We start from the raw sequence: 22,939 nt of genomic DNA, 5'->3' as shown, positions 1-22,939 counted from the left end.
AAATTGTTTAAGTATAAAATTATTCCGTTTTCTTTTATCATGCAGTCAAGACGATTGGTTTTATTTTTAAAAGCTTTTTTCCATTTTTGTAAAGAGTTAGCTATGTGCAACAAAATGAAGTTCATGTTTCACAAAAAAATGAAAACAGAATGACCTTATTGATATTTTTAACGCTCTACAAATTATCAAATGAATAGAAATTAATTGAAAAAAAACATGATTTTAAAGGCTCGAAAAACGTGAAAAATCCAATTATTATGCATATAAACTGATCTAATATTTACCGGAGTTCAGTTACTCTTGCATAAAAAATGATTATAACACAGCTTAGATGCAATGTTGTCAAGAATTATGGAAGATATACCCGTTTCATAATTTGAAGAAATGTTTATAACTTTGCAATTTCCGTACATTTTCGCTATCACCGATTTTTCTCGGCTTTTTTCGTAAAGTACCCATATATTGATGACGTAGTACAAACAACACAATATCCTCGTAAACAAAGAAAGAGAACATGACATCGGACAGATATTTTTGTGTTGTACAATATTTTGTTTTACATGGAATTGCATCATGCATACTTGTTTAAATATGTTTCATTTTCTTGATTTCGCTTTTTCCTTGATTGAAATTTCGACTTTGCACACACAACGTGATACACAACGTCTTGAGCCGACCAATCACAATTTGTTATCGGAAAACCGGCTCGGAATCGCTCGGCATGATTGAGTAAACAACGATGTAAATAAACAAATTGTTTGTAAACACAATTGACTTGGAGGACACTGTATTTTGAGCTCAAAACAAGTTGCATTGCTCATTTTTATAGTAATGTCCAATATCATATATATATATATTATTTTTTGATAACCTTTATAAATAAAATATGCAAAACATATTTAAACATCGGTAATAATTACGGATCGTCACCTTTTACGGGACTTTAAATTTTGACAGTCCAGATCTAAAAGAAAGTATATTCTATTATGAAGGTGAAAATCAGTCTAGTGTACACAAATTAAATAAAAAAAATATGGAAGTGGTTGCAGTTCTTTTGCAAGTAAAGCATGGCACAATCAACATTTTATCTTGTTATTTTGAGTTCAGTTTTCGAGGACTGTGCCAATACAAGGTCATGGAATATTCCTGAAGTTAAGAGTTCAGTTGTTCATACGCACCCTGTAAATTTCTCATGTGCTTTAAACATGAAATTAAATATTTACATAAAACAGTTTGGGTAGCATTAATAACCATTATAATCATTGCTAAGGTAGATTTTCAATTATTATATGGAACCATCAGAGGATTGAATGCTGCTTTCCCCTTCCAGTCCTCCACATATTTTGTCTGTACTTTTTATTTTTGTTCCACAGGTAACTTTATTTCTTTTCCTTATTATCATTGACACTACCAGAGTTATGGCCTTTTCCTTTTTAATATAAATTAAACAAACATTTAAATATTGATATTTCTTTGTCATTCTCTTTTTTATACAGTTTAATAAGAGGGTCACTTTTTCGCTAGGTATATGCAGTCAATACTGAGACAAATGAACATGACGGAGTTCCTACAACAAAGACAGTGACAGCTCCAGCAGGAGGTAAGCTGAATGTTCAGCTGAATCAGCCGGGTTTTTTTCACTTTGTGTTATAATATTAAAATAATACATCTTATACATCTACTATTGTACTAGATATGTAGAAAAAGTATATAGAATATTGTACTAGTATGGTGTTCTGATAATATGTTTCTGCAGTAAGACACTACTTGACACAAACAAAGTGACGGAGACACCAAACTTGTGTAATGTTTCATTTTCTGTGTACCTTTTTAGCTCACAAAAGCATGGTTATGCTCAAATGATTTACGGTGATCACCCTATGTTCTGTGTTCCTCATCGTGCAGCTTGGAGTGTGTGTCATCATCTTTTAACAAGTTACTTTTTCAGAGGCCACATTTTTAGCCTTATCTTAATGAAACGTTGTCAGAATCTTTATCTCGCTAATATTAATGGCCTTAAAAAATAATGAGTAAAAGAGCCATGACGTGCTGATAGATATAGGAAATATTGGTCACATTTTTTAATGTCTTGAAAACGCCAAAACTTTTGTATGTCATTAAAACTATGTAATTCAAAGTTATTAAAAAAATTATTTATACATTCAATTGAATAGTTACGTAAATAAATGACTTTCATGATTGTATATGCACTTTAGCAAGGATTCGTTACTAGGTGAAAACAAAAATGAAATATTGATACTGAATACTAAAAATGCACATACTTATCATGATAAATTAATTATTCAGTCACAATGTTGTATGATTCATCAACACATATTTTTAGAGCTGATGCCAACTTCAACCTGAAAATATCAAGACCAAGTTTTAATTTGGGTCAAGTGAGGTCAACAACTAGGACATACTATCTATTATTATAAAACCTTCTATATCAATCTAGACGCAACATTTATCATAAAATCTTGATACAAGTTAATTAAAATGTTTAGATAAATATTATGTACACACAGTTCAAATCTTATTCAGATTTGTTAAAACATTAGGTCACCAAGTCAAAGCTTTGTTGCCAGTGAAGAGGCTACATGTTTAATTAAGTCTTGGTAAAACTTGTTCAGAATGTTAATTGTGACAAAATATAGAACAGAATAAATCTGTCTCACTTGAATCCGAAAACTTAGTCACCGATTGATATAGAAAAACGTTATAAGCACTCTGAAAACAACATTTGTACTAAATCTTGATTAAACTTAGCTCCGATGTTTATGTTCATAATATCTAGGTCAATTTTGAATCTGGTTCACGTGTGTCAGAAGACTGGGTCGTTTAATCGCCAGTTTTTTACTTTTTAACCACTCAGGCAAAATGGTTTTCTCAATCTTGATAAACCTTTTTCAAATTGTTTTTCCTTACAAAATTAAGCCAATGTTGAATCCATATTGTGTGTGTCCAATACTAAATCATTTGGTCTAACCTTAGAAAACCTTGTTAGCACTATATAAGCCATATAATAGACTGAATCTTGCTGAAACTAAGTAAGAATTTTTAAATTGACAATATCTAGGTCAGGTAGGAATTTGGGGTTAACAAATACTAGGTCACCACGTACAACTTAGATCAACTTTGATGCCACTTTAGAAACCACATTTATGACTTGATCTTGATGACCTTTTAGCAGGATGTTTATATTGTCATCTTTGAGTCTTTGTCACGAATGTAAGAAAAAAATGGTAATCAGGTCACATTTTAAAAACGCATTTTGTCTCTTGAAGACACCTTTAAGACTCAACCTTCGTGAAACTCCGTTGGAATGTATATAATGACAGCAAATATGCTATGTTAGAATCTTTGTCCATTGCATTAAATAATAATGTCACCTGGTCAAGTTCATAATATTTGGTATAATTAGGGGGGGGGCAGCCTTTAAGGCCAACCTGACCCTCTTGTTTGATATATTAATCTTACATTTAATGTAAAGTTTACAAAGTTTTGGGGAATTATCCCATTTATTGAAGCTGACAAAACTTTCATTGAGTTAAGCGGTTTGGTTACTAGTATGAACTGTAAACAAAATATGTAGTACTAATTACAGTTTATTGTTGAGTAACTTGTCCTCATGTCTTACAGGTAAATGCTACACTTATTGTTTTTACATCATTTAGATCAAAGCCAGGACTCAACTAGTGCAGGCTTTAACTATCATATTTAATGGCTTTGTATTTGTTTGTTTCAAAACTTGTTTTGTTGTCCGCTTAATTAATATTATAAAATAATAATTTATGTGTGCCAACTGAATTTATGCTGAGTCAAACACATTTGCCCTTAAGATTAACGAACTTTTGCCCGAAGCACTTATGTATTATCATGTTGCAAGACTCAAAACAATTTCATCAAAATATGTATAATCCTATGTTGAAACTTAAAATAATGACTTTGTCGAAATGTTGACTAAAATAATTAGTTTCAGAAAGACCACTCATGACATTTTCAGTTCTAGCATCTATGTGAATATCACAGCGGCATAGCAGTATTAATTAAACACAAATGGATGGCACAGAAAATATAGAAAAACAACCATTAAACATTTTTCGCTGCTTGTTGTTTTTGAGCTTTTGATTCTTTGTAAATTAAACTGAATTAATTGTCATAAATATATGGTTTATTTCAATAAATAACCGTGTAATAATTAGTGCATATTATAAATAGCAAATAAATATATATTACAGGAGATAAACTGTTTGTTGTTCATAAGGGCGCATTGTATCAGTCAAGGGCTAATTGAATGGTTACATGTTTTGTGTTGTAAAATCGTTAAATAGAAAACCTCTGAAAAGGGCCATGTATAATCATACGATAAAGAAATCTTTTATGATAAAAGCAATAGTGAACAACGTTAAAGGTCATTGATAAAAATGCTGATTGTATCATGCATATCAATGATTTAAATTTTTTAATTAATAGTCTTACATATACAATTTCATCGTAAGAAAATATTGTCGGATATTTTATTTACAAATATTATTAACTCTGACTATATAAAATGTAAAAGTGTCTTATCACAGTCTTAATACATATTAAACAAGAAATATCTTTAACAAAGATATAAGGTGTTTTTGTGGTCGGTGTTGATGAACGATCAAATGTTATATCTATCAGATCAAAGATATCGAATGCCCTTTTCTGCGCAGTTCTTAGCTGCATAACAAGCAAATCAATTACGGGGTGTTGTGCCAGATTCCTAGGCCTTTGTCGCAGTATTAGATATTATTAATCATATATCTACAAATACAGAACAAGAATATAAAAGAAGAATGGAAATGAATTAAAGCATATAGATCAGCCGACCAAACGAATCATCCGTACATATTTGAAATATTTATACGCGCGTTCTACGAACAGACATGTTAGTGGTTTGTCAGACATTATTGTTTGATACGATTGTTAAATATCGTGAATCATCGCGCTAATGCGTAATAATGTAATTGTTGAAAACAAATTTAGAATTGATAAACATCAAGTTTATCTAGTTACCACGATAGCGTTAATATAACGATTTTGTTACTGACCGCGAACTGACCTTGATACCTTGCGGTTTGAAATGCAATGCATTAAAGTGAGGTAACGATTCAACTGCTGAAACGACGGCTTGTTTAAAGCTTTATATATTTACATGTTCAACGGTCAATTTAGAAAAGAATTTGAAATATTTTCGTCAAAAAAGCGTAGATTACGTTATTGACCAATAATAATTATCTAAAATATACGAGTGCACAGAATGTAATATGGTAGTAATTACTAAAAATGAGAACACCGCGTTTAAGTACAAACGCTCTGGCGCTAACATAATTCTTAGTATAAAGGGGCACACACAAACTGTATTGATGTCGAGGGTTGAGTGTAAAACTGTTCTTTCTCTAAAACCTTATCATTAGAGATAAAATTGTTTCATGCTACGCAGTTAACATCGTTTCAGAACGCACTGTAGTGTCCCTTTTCATACACTATACTTCCCAAAAATAGGAAGTCAATTGAATAACATATTAATGCAGATGTGAAAACTGTTTGTAGATTGCACGTCTTTTATTTCGAAAAGTTTCAGGCCTTCCGACGGGAAATTTTATATTTCAGTTGAAAAGGCAGCTAAAGTGAAAATCTGGGTTAAACAGCTACGCCGAAAAATCATAATGTTTCACACTTTACAAAGAACATATTTTTTACTCGAGGGAAAAAATGAACTCAAGTTCGAGTTACCCTATCTAATTGGTGAATAAAGTATTAACTGATTGCACACAAATTAAAGGTATGATGCTTAAATAAGTACGTCTTATTCCTTTTATTAAATCATAATGCTGCATGCAGTTCCCAAGGTTGTTGTGGATGAGACCAATGCTCCAGTTGTGAAGCAAATCGCCGTGGAGCAGACCACAATCACTCTGAACATCAGTGAGGAGTTCATGTTGGACGAAACCAACGGACAAATCAAGCGCAGGGCCATCATTGGTTGTCGACAGGATAAATGTCAATTTGATGGTACACAAACTATTTGTTGCATATTTTAGAAGTAATTTACTTCAGTTTGGTGTCGGTTTGTATATTATATTGTTGCAATTGTTTCGTAATTATTATGCTATGTTCCTCTTCATTGTGTCCCATTCCAATTCCTATCATCAGGTCGAATATTGTAAGCTCATCTGAGCATGACGTGATTAGCCTATGTCTGAAGTATGTTGTGGTGCGGTGTGCGTTTTCAACCGTTTGCTTGTCCCAACTCTGGTGTCAACATGTTAGCACAATCTGTATGGAACTCTGTTAGAATCATTCTTTTGTTCTAAGTTAAATATTACTAGATAGTACGGATATATACATTCTGAATGTATATATCCGTATAATCTAGTCAAATTAAAATTATGTGTCATGTGTTCCAAAGTCTTGATCAAAGTTAACTCACGTTAGCAAGACATGCTCATGGTTAGCTTTTGTGATTGCCTTTTTTCTTTTATCCGTAATGCTTCGGGCGTCGTCAACATTTGCATGGTAAATACTCTAGAGGTCACATAAAAATATATTGCATAAACTTCATGAAACCTGGTCTGAATATTTATTAAAATATTATGTAGGCCTAGATCGGAACTTGGTCGACAAAGGTGGTCGAGAACTAGGTAACTATGTTAAATTTTATTTAAAGCTTGTGAATAAGATATTTTTTCAACCGTCATAAAACATTGTCAAAACAAGTGTTCTTATAATATCTTGTAATATTATTAACCTGGATCACATGAGGTCAACAACTTGGTCACTGGATCAGATCAATGAAAAAAAACTGTTAACACTTCATAAATCAAATTCATTGTCCAATATTTATGAAACTTGGTCAGAACATTTTCCCCATCATATTTTTGTCGAGTTTGAAACTAAGTCACGTGGGGCCAAAATCAAGCTTACTAGATCAAATTAAAGCAAAAGCTTTTAAACACTCCTTATTTATTTCCAGATCGTCATGGAAAAAACAATTATTGTGGAAAAACAATTATTTTTCAGTGTATGTCGATTTAAAGAAAAGGCTTGTGAACGCTATATAAGCCACATTTTATTTTAATGATCATGTGACTTGGTCCGAACATTTGGTTAAACTGGGTCATTTGGTGGGTCAAAAACTATGTTACTACTTCACAATCAAGAAGAGGCTTTGTCGGCACTAGAAGCCTCCTCAACTGAACAATATTCATGATAATCAGTACCAATTATATATCGGCCGTGTTCGACACTGTATTATGTGTGTTTAAAACTATATCGCTACCTAGGTAATACTACAGATAATACTTGTGAACACTCTTTAGACGTTGCATATAAAAGTAGTCAGAACGCGTGTCACAATTATATATCAGCCTATTTCAAATCAAGGTTATAGGGGTAATATTCAGGCAAAAACATCATAATACTCTAGGGCAACGTTTATTGTCCAATATTCATGAAATTTGGTCAGAGCAATTGTTCCAATTGATCATCGGCTGAGTTGGAAACTGGGTCACGTGGAATAACACAGCAAGGTCACTAGGTTATATTATAGAAAACGCGTTTGTTAATCCAGAGACGACATTCATTCACGCATATGTATGAAACTTTTCCAGAAAATGTGTAATAAATATATATTGTTGTCGAGTTCAAAAAGCCGGTTACTTAGTCAAACACAATGAAACGCTTATGAACATTACATGTGTAACATTTTTTTTAATTTCCTGGATTCTTTCTCTGCGCATTTATTGTAATGATTTCCTAATGTGGTTGTAGTAAAACCCTTTGATAATTTCTCGCTCATCATGAAACTTGCCTAGAACGTTGCAATTTTGTGTTGATGATATTTGGCCTGAATTTTAAAATAGTATCATTTTTAAACAATTACATGTATAAGTGTTGCTGTGTTTTTATTGGTTCACCAGTTGGGACAGATGGAGGGATTCTTGAAATTTACAGGAAAAGAAGAACTTTATATAAACATGATAGAAAGTTTATGCGCTTTACACCACTTATTATATATAAATCAAATGCAACGATGCGAATGCTCGAGCTTGGTTTGAAGAAATGACTGAAATTTTATTTACAAAATTGCTTTCATCATGCCCATTATTTATTCAAATCAAATGGTGTTAGTTTTGTGTATTATTTAAATTAAGTTTACATTGAAGGGAAAATGTAAAGCTTGTTATAGGAAAAATTCTATAATTTAATATACCTTTTGAGAAGGGTCGGCCCCAAATTTGCCTTACAAAAAAACTTGGTGGGGCAATTTTTCTAAAATGTCCATTTAGTCTAGGTGCTGTCCACACCGATATAGTGTATCGTTTAAACCTTTTTAGTGTACAGAACCAGTGTTGTATGGCAGATTTCTGACATTGACAGAATGGACAAATGGGAGACGGCGTCAGCGAATGGTTACACGCTCTGGAGGATCACTAATAACGACTGGTGGTCAAAGGGGACTTCTGGTATATTGAATTGTTTATTTTTTGTTTTCTGGATGTTTAAACAGTATATTTATGGGGTATATTGACAGGAAGTTAACCTATTTACACTTTTCTGGGACAAGCTTAAGTGATCTATTTAATGATATTTAACGCCTGTAATGAAAGAAGTCCACGCTGAATAAGAGTTAAGCTGATGAAAATACAAATAATTAGAACAGAAAGAACGTCTCCACATCCACATCAGTTAGATTTCAACTTGATGGGCTACTAGATTAGCTAGCCGTTGCATAATTATTCCCTGCAGTTGTGTGCTCGGTCTAAAGGAATCGCTTGTAACTATTGTCAGGCATTGACTGAGTTCAAGTTGTAAATCAAGGAGTTATTTTGCCATGTATTAGTTTATATGTCAGTAGTTAATGGCATGCATGCATCAAAATATTGATGAACTTTAAATACATTCTTAGACGAATTCTAAAGTTTTCTTATAAGGAAGCGCAAACGATGTCAGTTTAATGAGTCTATAATTTAAATTAAGGTTGGAGTGCTTTACAAATCAGGACAAATTGATTTGATTAATAAGGTACTCAAAATAATATAAAGGTGTGTTAATGTTAATTTTAGTTTTACATTGTGGCCCATCGTGGAGGGAATCAGCTCTGTAGGAATTATGAATATAATAGGTAATTTTGAAAAGACTCGTTATCTACACATATAAAGCTTATTTACCAAAAAATAAGGTCAATAGGATGTAGTGGACGTGTTTTCCACGTAGCAATAAGGTGGTCTCTTGTTTGATTGCCACTCTAAAATCATTCACGTGATCTTCTTCAAAGACAAGTACGTTTTTAAATTACGGAAAAGATCTGAAAGTGTCGCCATAACAATATGCATTTTAATGAAATCAAGCTGAAATATGTACGTTTTTACTGTACAAATTTACACAAATTATGTGATGTGTCAAACTATCGCATATCTTTCTTAAGTATGAGCTGTTACATAATGTTTGTTTAATCTTAATATTTGTAACACTTATGTTCCACTACAACGTTGTTCAGGGCGTCAGCGCAGGAATGTTGACAGCAGCACCAATACATTCACAGTTGGATCTGAAATCTGTACAAGTACACAAGATAATTATTATTGTAATGGACCACTTTCTGCTGAAACAAGCTATGTGTGAGTTATGACAATGGAAATTATAAAATGCATGCGTTGTTATTCGTTGATAAACATGGGACAAAAAATACCCAAATTAAAGCTACTAATTTATTTCCGATTCCATATTATCAACGCCTAGACCACACATCGTGTTAATTAAAAAAAGCATATGAATTTAAAATATATTTGTTAAATTAAATTATAGAAAAATAAGAAAAAAACAGCCTTTTCATTTAGCATTTTATATATTGCCAAATTTAAATAATGTTAAATCGATGCGTACATTTATTTATAATTTTGTTTTATAAAACTTAAGTAACTGTTCATTACAGATTTGTTGTGGCGGTTTGCACCAGTGGAGGCTGCTTATTGAGTCAGGACTACGGACCTTATAGAACTAAAGCTGGTAAGGGTTTGCCTTTCCTGCCAACCCTGATATATATGTTTTGTACTATATCTTGAATATGTATGCAAAATTTATTGTGACGTTCTGCTATAATGATTCACTTTAATTTTCCAAACACGTTTACTTTCAAAACGATTTCATTTTAAGTTTCGCATCCAAACTAAATGGATATGCAATGAAATGTGTTAAATTAGGTCAGTTTCGTGAATGTTCTTGAGTGATTATGAAAAAATGAGTAATTATGTGTGGTTTGCTTTCACATATTTCAATTTCTGTTCAGGTAGTTGTATGCTTCGATTTTGTTTCAGTATCTAAAGCGTCGAATATCGGAGTGATAGTTGGATTAACCGTAGGTTTTTCAACCGCAATCGTCGTTATCGTTGTTATTGTCATCGTTTTTCTGCGTCGAAAAATGATCAAACAGCCAACGTATGTTGATTGTTCTACTTTTACTGGTTTATTTCACTTGAGGGTCTTATTCGTTGCAATATTAAGCATATAAACATTATCTTTTTACATATTTTACAGCTTTAGTTAAGGTCGTTGTCGTTGACGGTTCTACGTTTTAAATAAATGCAATATAAATATATTTCTTTTATGCAAAGAATGGCGTAAGTTTCTCTTAGTACGTTACCTCGTTTTGATAACAAATAATATGAAAATTTTGCATAGGTCAGATGCTTAAACCTTTTTTCAAAAACGCATATTTCATGCAATGTTGCACATCATTCAATTTGAATATGTTTTGCTTGTTGTTGCATTTGTTGTCTGTTTATATTTCAGTGTAAAGATGAGTGTGCAATATGCAAAGGAGAAGAAAGTCAAGCAAAGGTAATCACATGTTTCCGTGGATAGCTGAACAATAATTCGATCAAACAGTCTTTTCACAGTACGATTAATATATCGGACATATGTGTCAGTATTGTGAGGCGAATATAATTGTTCATACTAAAACATGTTATTTTCTTCACGTTTGTTGTAACGGATGGATGTTATGTGTGCTTATTGCAGGACTGTTCGTCTAAGTGAATTCAGCAAATACTTGACCTACCTGAAGAAAGACTCCAATCTGATTTTCTCTGCAGAATATGAGGTCAAATATATATTTATGTATTTATAGCTCACCGGAACACCAAGTGTTCATAGTGAAACTTTTTTAATCATCTTTTGTCCGTCATTCGTCATCAACTTTTAAAACAATCAAGAGGTCACATTTATTGCTGAATCCGCGTGAAATTTATTGAGAACCTTTTATCAAATGATGTTTGGGAAGAGTTTTGCATTTGATCATATATGGTCAAAAACAAGTCACGTATCTATCAAATAATCCTTAGGCTTAAGCCTAGGAGAAAGGAATATTCTTTAAACTTCAATGTATAAGAAATTATTAAACTTTTTAGTCGTATATAACTTTAACCATTGTTATATAGTTACATAATTCTTCTTGAAGAACATTTTGTAAATGACATAATCACCAGTGGTAGCCTGTATATCTTCAGACGATAGGCGTAGTTTTCTTTGAATTAAGTCTTAACTGTACTCTTAAGTCAAAACATGGTGTGGTGAATACAGACCTATGTCACAAGGTCATTAAAAAAAAAATGAACAGTATAGAAGTCGCATTTGTGCAAATCATCATAAAACTTTCTTAGAGTATTGTCCCAATTATATCTCGGCCGAGTTCGAAATGCTTCCGGCCGATTGAAAAACACTGCCGCCATGGGACGGGCAGTTTTCCCTATATTGCTATAGTTAAACCTTGTGAACACTTTTGAGTTACATTTAATGCCGAATTTTCTCAAAATAGCTTAGAACATTTGTCAAGAAGACAACTTTACTGAGATTACAACTGGATTATCTGGGGTCAAAATCTAAGTCATTAATTCCAATTAAAGAAAATGTTTGTGAACATTCTTGAGGACACATTTATTGCCCAAATTTCATGAATATTGGTGAGAACATTTAAAACTCTGGAGCAAGATATAATTCTTTAGGTCAAATTAAAGAAAAATCTCTTGAGATTTCATTATTGCCCTATCTTTATGAAACTTGGTTAAAGCATTCGTCCTCATATCTCGGGATAGTTCGAAACTGTGAGGGGGTAAACAAACTTCCTCACTTATTCAAATTAAAGAAACTATATTCATTAACACTCAAGGGACCATATATATTCCTGATTCTTCATAAAGGTTATTGAGAACCTTTGTCAAAATGATACCTCAGCTCTCTTCAAAACAAAATCAAGTGGGGTCGAAAAGAAAATCACTGGGTCAACGCAAAAGCTGGTGAACACCCTATAGGCTATGTTTTTGCCCAATCTTTATGCAAATTCGGCAAAATAATATTATCGCCGAGCTGAAAACTGGGTCATATGGGGTCAAAGGAAAAGGATTTGGATAAAGATCATAGGGTATCAAAACTAGGTCACTAGGTCTAAATATCTCTTAGCTTGCGAACACTGTAGATACCATAGTTTTGCCCAATCATCGTTTCGTTACAAATGCTCAGAATGATTCAAAATTATTTCTTGACCTAGATCTATGATTCTGGAAACATCACAAACGTTGATAAAACAATTGAATTCCTTACGTCTCGGGTGAGGGACCTATTTATTACCTGTGACCATCTTGTTATTTATGTTATTGTTGAAATATTGGGTATTGACATAAGATTTGTTGCGTTACGAAATATATCTTCAGTGTGTCGACGACGCGCGAGACATCTTCGAGCACATTCACGATTATTCATTAAATCATGAAAGAACGCGTATTGTTTTATATGATTACATGTCTTGTTAATATAGTGTTCTGACTAGTACATGCAGCTTAGCAGAACCTGTAGATGAATTGTTGTGTGCGTTTATATTCTGCAGCACGCCAGAAAACACATCGACAAGACAGTTTTTTAAGAACAGTGTTTACAATTAAGTCACTTTACGAATTTGCATGAACTCTCATTGCTATAATTTGTATAAACAAACCATAGTATTCATGATAGTTTGTATTATCCGCGTGCAGATTTAAAACGTGCTTAATTTAGGAAATGGAATCTCGGAGCCCTAACCACTCCACAAACGCAGCAAAGCTACAAGAGAACAGATCGAAGAACAGATTTCCTAACATAGTTCCATGTAGGTAAAATGTTTTTATGTGGTTACGATTATTAATTGTAGAACATTAATGTATGTGCATTTCATTTAGAGAGAACTATTGTGGTTATCAAGCGTATAAAATTATGATGCGTATGTTTTATTTGAAATAAAAGAATTTGTCCATCCTCACGAAAAAAAATATTTTCAGTTGACCATTCTCGGGTTAAACTGAGCATAATCAGTGAGGACAATAAAGGAGACTATATAAACGCTAATTATTTACAGGTACGTACTTTTCTTCACCGAGTATTCTTACTTTGGATTGAGCCAATTGGATCAACCATTGTTTCAATTCAACGTCATAACAGCATTGCTTAGTAATGTATGAACATGATACTTAAAACTACCCGAATGCACTAAATGTTAGTCATCTACGTCGTTATTGTCCGTTATTGCACTGTTCCCAAGTTCATCCTAAAGCTGAAGTTTATTTGTAGGGTTATAATTCATCTCGGGAGTATATTGGCTGTCAAGGACCGATAGCTAAGACTGTTGATGACATGTGGCGTATGATTTGGGAGCAAAACGTAACCATCGTCGTCATGCTAACACCCTGCGTGGAGGGAAACACGGTATTTGAATCAACCGAGTACTAGTATATGATATGTATTAGGCCTGAGTGATTTCAATGCAAAAACGTTGTTATTATCCATGTGTAGGTTCATTTGCATTTGAAGTATTCTTAAACAATTGTGTAAAATGCAGACCGATGGGAATCTTTTTTTCTAAATTAAAGAGCAAGTGCGAGCAATACTGGCCTGCCCATCCGGGTAAACCTAAGTGGTATGGTGATGTGATGGTGGATGTTATTTCCGAAACAAGCATGGGATATTATGACTGGAGGGTTATGCGAATATGTAATGTAAGTAATGCTATTCGTTGTTGTGTGTGTTTGTTTTAAACAAATTTAATAAATTCGGACATGATATATATATGACAAATTCGTATGCTTTTAAATATTAATTTTATGATCAGGGCAATAAAACACGAGAGTTGAAACATTTTCATTTCCTGATATGGCGTGAAAACTTGGCAACAGTAACACACGATTCGATGTTGAATTTCATACAACGTATTAGAGAATCGGTGCCACCAACAGAAAGCAGCGGTCCCGTGGTTGTTCACTGCAGGTACATGGTATTAGATTTCTAAAGGCGCCTTTCAGTGCAGAAACCTCTACATTTGCTAGCAAGGTTAGAACATCTGCAAACTTGCAACAAAATATTCTTCAAAATTACGCTATACAGCAATTTTGCATTATACCGCTACAATTCAACTTGCTTCCACCGATGTCATTTCATTATTCAAGCCTCAGAAACATAACCTTTTGTTCGACGTTATCACAACAATAAGAAACACATGCCTGATGGCATTACACCCGCACTGTGTACATTACTAAACGTGGAATTAAATCATAGAAAAATAGTGTACCTTTGACTTGCCGATACCGAAAATACTTGAGATAAAACGAATGAGCAATAGTCAAAAGTTGTCAATGTTCATTACAATGCAATCTACTGTTAGTGGTCTTTTTTAGGCAATCCATACGTATGTGAATCGTTTTATTCACTAATTCGAATGCCAATTAACAAGGGTTTATATTTTTTGTTGCTCTTGTTCGATGTGGCAATTATGTATACATCAATGTTCACTTGAGCTTTGATGGTCATCTCTAATTTTGTCATTCTGTTATTGTTCGCATTCAAAAGCAATGTGCTTGTTTAATGACGTCGCACAACATTAAGAAACTGTATGTGACGAATGCATGGATATTTAAGTAACGTAATAACTCATGACCAATATCTCATTCAGACTGTACCACATGCCATTGAATATTTTACTCGTGCCTGTCAATTGTACCCAAGTTGAATATTCACCAAGCATTTCTTGATTTCTAAGTAACTTAGAGTTCATATTTCTGCCACACACAAAAATATTTGTGTCAACATGTATGAACTCATGCACCAAAAGAACAGATCTATGCAATACGTCTACATTATTATTTAACTGTCCCCATATGCTACTTCATGATACTGTTTTTCTCCAGCGCTGGAGTTGGTGGAACGGGCACATATATTGTACTCGACTGCATGATACAGTTCATCAACAACAACGACTTGCAGGCTAAAATTGACATATTTGACCTCGTCCTAAAGTTGAGGAACAACAGGTCACACATGGTGCAGACTGAGGTATTTGTTAGGATAACATCGAGTATAACTTCCTGTTTGAAGTTTTGTTACTTTAATGCAACATTTGAATCGCTTGCAAAGTAGAAAATTTACACATTATTTTTCAGTAGAATGAACAAGAGATTGCGAGTGTAAATGCATACATTTCTTATTACATAATCTATGCAATGGTCAAGTTTTTTTTGTTGTATGTTCGTATTGATACTCGCACGATTCCACATTACTCCATCTTATTTTCAATATTGTACTTATATGAGGCAGATTTGAAGCTACCATGTTGTTCCCCTTTTTGCAGCAACAGTACATCTTCATCCACGAGTGCGTGTCAAAACTGTTGGATGAGAAGTACGGTGCTCACATCAACAGTGATCCCGGTACGTCTTATATTAACTCATAGTGTGGATGTATGCACCAATAATATCTTATATAAAAGTTTGGTACTTTTTGTCAGCGGGATTATTAATTAATAAATTTCGCGAGTGAAATTGTATTGTTTTATTATAAAAACTATTGTCGTTCATGTGACCCGTATGATGAAGTATCATAAAAATTTTTACATGTTACTACAAGGGACAGTAGTAGACTAGTTTCTGATTCCATATTATACTATTTCGAGAATTATTGAATAATTCTTCCACACAAAGCTCTTAAATATTAAGAGTGCTGTGAGTACGATAGGTCCTACAGCTGTTATATAATTCACAATATAAATACTTTAATGTTTGTTCAATTCCTTCAGTCGCGTTCAATGAAGTTTAATAACACGTGAAATCAGGTAACTAAGGATAAAATAATACTATCATATTTATTCTTACAGCGAATGATGCGTACTCGTGTCTGCAAGCAGATACAATGCATGGAAATTCGGTGTACGAAGAGCTGTCCAACATATAAAAAAAAGAGTTACTGCGATTGCCCGTACACATATCAAAATGTAAAGGACTATTCAAGAAACGCCGTATATTCGAAGTCTGTCATACCATGCTAAACAAATTTGGTAGAATGTGTCGAATCAAAAGATTACTTAAGGCGTCACTTTGCTAACACTAGTAATGTATACCATTTTTATGTTACATGACATTTATGTACATTTTACCTTTTGAATAACGATATACTTGTCCTGTGCATATGTATATCTTGATTTAAACTATTTTATTGTTATGAAGAAACGGATGTACATATATTATCAATACGTATTTAATACACACTTTTTACAGATTTAATTAAATATTTGTATTTTTAACTTGTTTCGAAGATCGATATACCCCGATGTTATGTAGTCGAAATTGTTTGGTCATCTGCGTACGAAGTGCTCATAGTGAGCTATTCTGATGGGTTGATGCTTCGCGTCCATGGTCAGACGTCCGTGTCGTGTCAATTTAAGGAAAACAACAGCTCCTCCTTGACCGTTGTGCTGAATGGTAAAAAACTTCACAAGAATAATGCTAAAGCGATCCTCTTTGAAAGTTGTTTTTGTCTGTTAAATAAAAAGGTCAAAAGAGCTAAAAATAGATTTTCAAAGCACACACTTCAAACATCATTGAAACCGCACTGTTCAATGGTTTGTTATTTAGTATTTATTTAATGCTATAGGGTGAACTATTGAAATGTAATGGAGAAGTAATGCCCGATTTTTTCTCTATAGCATGAAAAGGGCTACTTTTTTCATTTTATTTATTTTCGATTTTTTTTATGCAATCTATTAATTATTTAACTTACTTTGATTCAATTAAAAACGATACCTTTATGTCAGTTAAAAGGTATAGCATATTTTTCACAACTTAAATTTTGTATTATGTTAGGCGGTAAATAAGTGAAGAATACCAGAGAATGATGATATCATCATTGCACTTTACCTCACGTTAAATATAAAGATTTGATCATTTTACTCTCTCTAAGTTCTAAGTACGTTGGAATGTGTTTTTAATCATATGTTTAACCATAGGTTAATAACATCATCGTAAGTGTAAAATTTGTTGGACAATAGAAACCAAATTATAATTTTAGTAAATAACAACATAACGCGACAAAGATTGAAAAACTTACACAATATTTTCTCACGCCAGCGGTCAGCGACATGTTTGTGATCATGTGACTCAAATAAACTGCATCGAATTTAAAATAAAATGTTATAACGCTCAATATAATGTCGCTTATATAATTAATTTAGCATTCGCACAATTCGTATCGCTCATTAAAAAAATCAATTGTTTTCGCGAAAATATATTTTATATGACCGCTCATGATATGATAAAAAGATCTTAAACTAAAATCAACGAATATCCTCTATTTCTTAATAAATCTTTATAAACACATATTTTTGTAATTATTGAATGTTCTCAAAATTAAATTGTACATCAAGTTGTATTTATTTAACAAATGTTCAAGAGAATTCAACACTTATTCTATGCAATAATGTATGAGTTATATGCTGTTTACTATATATACATGTCAATATCTTTGTAATGCTTGTATCCCATAATTTTGAATATATGCTTGCGTTCACATATCGCATTTCCTTTGTTGTACCAACATTCTGTTTAATTTTTACCATAAACCAATTTAATTCGCAGACAATTGCGAGTTAATTATAATAAATATGTGAAAATACATACATATACATTCTATAATTGCATTTACTAAATAGGTATTTTGTTAAAATGCACTTAAGTAATCAAATATTAAATATACAGTGGTGGGAATAGGATAATTATTTAAATGATTATAAATGACTAATTTTAGCATTAAATGTTTGAGCTTTGCTTATCATGTTGTGATTTGAATTGTGCACATATACAATAAAAATAATTATATATTTCCTCAATTTTCATGGCCGATTTAACGCGTTATCACATTCACAAAATATATTTCAGTCTATGTTGATGTCTTTTGACATACAATAAAACGACGCGCAATCTATGTTTATTCTGTCATACGCATCTTTAATGTCACCTGAATGACAGTTTTAAAAATTTCCGTTTTCATAAATCCGAATTTGAAAAGATTAGTAGATCAAATCACTCTGAGCCCCTACACTTCTTGTAATAAACTATAGACAGAGTTCGTCCTAATGAATCTCTATCCGTGTGTTAACATGACGACAGTTTATATTAGTAGCTTGCAAGCGGGTAAAACTACAGCTGGGTACACTCTTCAAGACGTGCTTTAGTTTAAACCTATTTTTTTTAGCTCGATTGCATTGAAAGCCGAAGGCTTATATAAACGCTCCGTTTCCGAGTCCGTTTCCTGGGCCTAGAACCAGTACTTGGTGTCTTTGGGGTAGATCTAAAGAACGCTCCCACTGTGTGGATCGAACCCATAACCTCCCGGTCGCTAGGCGGACACCATATCCATTACTCCACGGCGACCTCAAGACGTGATTTCGCATATCACGAGTGATTGTAATGGTCTAATTTTCTTGATTATGTTGTTCATAAGAAATGTTAAGATATGCAGTCAACTCATTATTTTATCCAAACAGTCCCCTAATACTGAGACACAATTTTAAATGTTTGCATTATATATGATTTTATTCCTAATCGTGTCAATAGGGTTCCCGAGGCCAAACTGCACCTTGTTGTTTGGATTGTAAGGTTCATTAAGAATTACTTTAATTCATTTTTAAAAATCTTACATGAAACATGCTTCCGATCTCTGAATTGCATGTGATCGTTGACGCAGAAATGATGGTACAAAAGTTTAAAGTGATATTATGCGCATCTAACAGTATATGCTATGTTTATAGGTGTCTATCGCATTTTAACTAACTCTTTTGACCTGTTTATCCTGTTCAGCTCAATTCAACAGTGAAAAGTGCCCATAATATCACTTTTATTTTCTTTTAACTATAATATACATACACTCGGAGACTTTTCTAACGCAACACTTTTCAAAATTGAATATCTTACTTATGAGTTAAGATTTTGTTTTAAAAGTTTACGTGTGATCATTTGACTACATTCTGAAAAAGCTCACGGTGAAATCATTCATCCTTGACGATCGGACGCTTAAGCACGTGGGGTATGTATGGTATTTTCTGTTTGCACGTGAAAATGGTGAATCGCAATATTATTCTTAAATTGTTTCAACTTTATCATTTAAGGTGGGTTCTTACATCAGGAAAACATAAAACTAGTTTTTTTAAGTATGGCTCATATAAATATTTAAGAGCGCAACCGCGCATTGTGGCATATTGCAGGTTACCTGCCAGTGATTGGATACTTTTCTTACGCAACACTTTTCAAACTTTAATATCTCTGTTAATATATCTGTTATAAGTAAAGATTTTCATTCAAAATTGTAGATGTGATCATTTGACTACATTCTGAGAAATCTAATGATAAAATCATTGATCCGTGACGATCTGACGCTTTATCACGTGGGCTATGTAGAATGTAATTTTCAAAAATGCGCGGTTTCGATTTCGACTATTCATATGAGCCATACATTTTGTAAAATTTATTTTATGTTTTTTTCTGGTGTAAGCACCCAACTTAAAGGATTTAATCTTAATAAATTGATAATAATATTGCGTTTCATCATTTTCACGTGCAAAAAGACGAAACTATACATACCCCACGTGCTAAAGCGTCCAATCATCACGGATGAATCATTTTATGTGAGCTAGCTTAGAATGTAGTGAGATGATCATTAAAATTTTAAATAAAAATCTTCACTCATAACAGAGATTTTCAAGTTTGAAAAGTGTTGCGTTTACAAAAACAAATTAAAATCAACGCCGTATATCTTTTGTCAATATAGTTTTTGTTTGAACTGATAAATATTTGTGTTGCATATTTTGAATTAAATAGTTTAATGTATATTATAACAATTAGTTTTTAAACTTTATACAGTCTGTCGAAAATTAGCAATACGTACGTGTCTCAGTAGACGTACATGGTCATGGTTTACTGAAAACGTCTCTGTTTGATGGAAAATACATAAACTACCTGAATGCGACTTTTCAATGCACAGAAAAACATTTATCTTCCATCATAAAAGTAAACATGCACATATGAAACATTTATACGCATGTTTGCCACTAACATATGGTAAGTTTGAATAATTTCCTGATTTCTTTTCCTGTTAATAATTGAGGTGAACACTACATGTCAAGTACTGTTTGACCAAATAGAATTATTGTAGTGCATACAAAATGGGTTACACGAAAGCCTTTACAAGGAAATAGTTATAATAGTATCTTAATATAGAATAAATGTATTGCATGATAACAGCCAAGTGTACAGTGCATAGAATTGAAATGAACAAGCTGTAAATATAGTACGATCTGATGATGCGGGTCAACATAACCGAAACTGAGCATGCTCAAAGCAGTTGCTTTGCCTGGCTTAACATGCACGTGTTTGATGCGGAAGATGTATTGGTCAATCTTGCAAAATTTGGTCAATAATACAAACATTTTAACTGCGAAACTGATCGTCTAAAAAATAAATAGAGACACAAACGTGTTATTGGGCTCGGGTTCGGAATTTGGGTTTTGAGAGTTATCTTACAATTAACAATCGTTCAAAAACACTACAAACTACACCCTGTGTGCATTAAACGCTTTTTAACATAAACACAAAACTAAATGCAAATTCATGTAAACTTCACTAAATAAACAATGTAAAACGTCTACATGCTGTTAAATTTGAATAAGATTTCTTGTATTAAACTCGAAGTAAATGCGACAGACTAACGGCATTGGGCTCAGCAACGTTTTGTAATGACCGGCCCCCGATATGGCCGAAAATAATACTTCGGCATTTATGTCAGGTTTACTATGGGCTTGGGATCGGATGTACTAGATAAATAAATCTCGGCCCGACTTTGGCATAAATCCGTCATTCAATATACACTTGCCCGAATCAAAACTTCGACTGCTTAGCTTAACCCTTTCCGTCGTTAGTCAGCTTAAATTTTGTTAACATGTGACCATTAATACAATACACGAATTTCATAGTAACATGTGAAACTAAAGAAGACAGACGCTGATATGCAGCATCTTATCAGTTATCTACGGAATCCGGATAGTGCCAAGTTGAGTGTCGCGTGTCGACCTTCGAGGTCGACACACGACATTCAAGCGACATTCTCTCGACGCGCGACAAATCAGTCGACAGTCAATATTTGAGTGTCGCATATCGCGCTGGGTTTTAGAACAAAAATTGAAGAAAATCCTGACTGTCGACTGATTTGTCGCGCGTCGTATTGAGCGTCGAGAGAATGTCGCGAGAATGTCGTGTGTCGACCTTCGAGCGCGACACTCGACATTCTCGCGACATTCTCTCGACGAACGACAAATCAGTCGACAGTCAATATGATATATCGCGAGAATGTCGCCTGTCGACCTAAAATCACTAGGTCGACACACGACATTCTCTCGACGCTCAATACGACGCGCGACAAATCAGTCGACAGTCGAGATTTACTGTCGACTGATTTGTCGCGCGTCGAGAGAGCGTCGAGAGAATGTCGTGTGTCGACAGGTGTGGGAGTAATTTTTTCATCTGCAAGCAAGGTGTTATAGTAACTTTTTCAGCTTAAGTAAAAATAGCGGCATCTAGTAGCAGCAATAACAGTAGCAGCAGCAACAGTAGCAGCAGCAGCAGTAGCAGCAGGAGCAGCAGCAGCAGCAGTATCAGCGTAGTAGCAGCAGCAGCTGCAGCAGTAGTAGCAGCAGTAGCAGCAGTAGCAGTAGTAACAGTATTAGTAGTTGTTGTAGCGGCAGTAGTAGCTGCAGTAGAAGCAGTAGCAGCAGCATCAGTAGCAGCAGCAGCAGTAGCAGCAGCAGTAGTAGCAGCAGTAGCAGCAGTAGCAGGAGTAGTAGCAGTAGCAGCAGTAGCAGGAGTAACAGCAGTAGCAGCAGTAGAAGGAGTAGCAGCAGTAGCAGTTGTAGCAGAAGTAGCTGCAGTAGTAGTAGTAGTAGTAGTAGAAGTAGTAGTAGTAGTAGTAGTAGTAGTAGTAGTAGTAGTAGTAGTAGTAGTAGTAGTAGTAGTAGTAGTAGTAGTAGAAGTAGTAGTAGCAGTAGTAGAAGTAGTTGTAGTAGTTGTTGTAGTAGTAGTAGTAGTAGTAGTAGCGGTAGTGGTAGTGAGACTGATAGTAGTGGTAGTGAGACTGGTGGTAGTGGTAGTAGTAGTTGTAGTAGTATCAGAATCAGGAGTAGTAATAGTAGCAGTAGCAGTGTAGCAGAAGTACCAACACCACCAGCAGTAGCAGTAGTACTAGTTGTTGTAGTAGTAGTATTAGCTGCAGTAGAAGCAGTAGCAGCAGTAGCAGTATCAGCAGTAGCGGCAGTAGCAGCAGCAGCAGCAGTAGCAGTATTATTATTATTATTATTATAAGAAGCAGTAGTAGTAGTAGTAGTAGTAGTAGTAATAGAAGTAGCAGCAGCAGCAGCAGCAGCAGAAGCAGCAGCAGCAGAAGCAGCAGTAGCAGCAGTAGTAGTAGCAGTAGCAGCAGTAGCAGGAGTAACAGCAGTAGCAGCAGTAGCAGGAGTAGCAGTAGTAGCAGTAGTAGCAGAAGTAGCAGCAGTAGTAGTAGTAGTAGCAGTAGT

At 33.8% G+C, this 22,939-nt stretch overlaps 1 protein-coding gene across 1 annotated transcript in view; it reads left to right on the top strand.

The window, feature by feature from the left end:
- LOC127848557 (receptor-type tyrosine-protein phosphatase eta-like) overlaps positions 1 to 22,939 on the top strand; it is a 415,812-nt gene that overhangs the window by 100,477 nt on the left and 292,396 nt on the right. Inside the window, exons 19-23 of the mRNA XM_052381095.1 lie at positions 1,525 to 1,600; positions 5,875 to 6,045; positions 8,370 to 8,498; positions 9,533 to 9,653; positions 9,968 to 10,041. Coding sequence (XP_052237055.1) covers positions 1,525 to 1,600; positions 5,875 to 6,045; positions 8,370 to 8,498; positions 9,533 to 9,653; positions 9,968 to 10,041 — 571 coding nt within the window. The remainder of the gene's footprint in view (positions 1 to 1,524; positions 1,601 to 5,874; positions 6,046 to 8,369; positions 8,499 to 9,532; positions 9,654 to 9,967; positions 10,042 to 22,939) is intronic.

This window comes from Dreissena polymorpha, chromosome 1 (assembly GCF_020536995.1).
Source record: "Dreissena polymorpha isolate Duluth1 chromosome 1, UMN_Dpol_1.0, whole genome shotgun sequence".
Classification (NCBI taxonomy): domain Eukaryota; kingdom Metazoa; phylum Mollusca; class Bivalvia; order Myida; family Dreissenidae; genus Dreissena; species Dreissena polymorpha.
The sequence above is the reverse complement of the archived record's forward strand: the minus strand, read 5'-3'. Positions and strand labels throughout refer to the sequence as shown.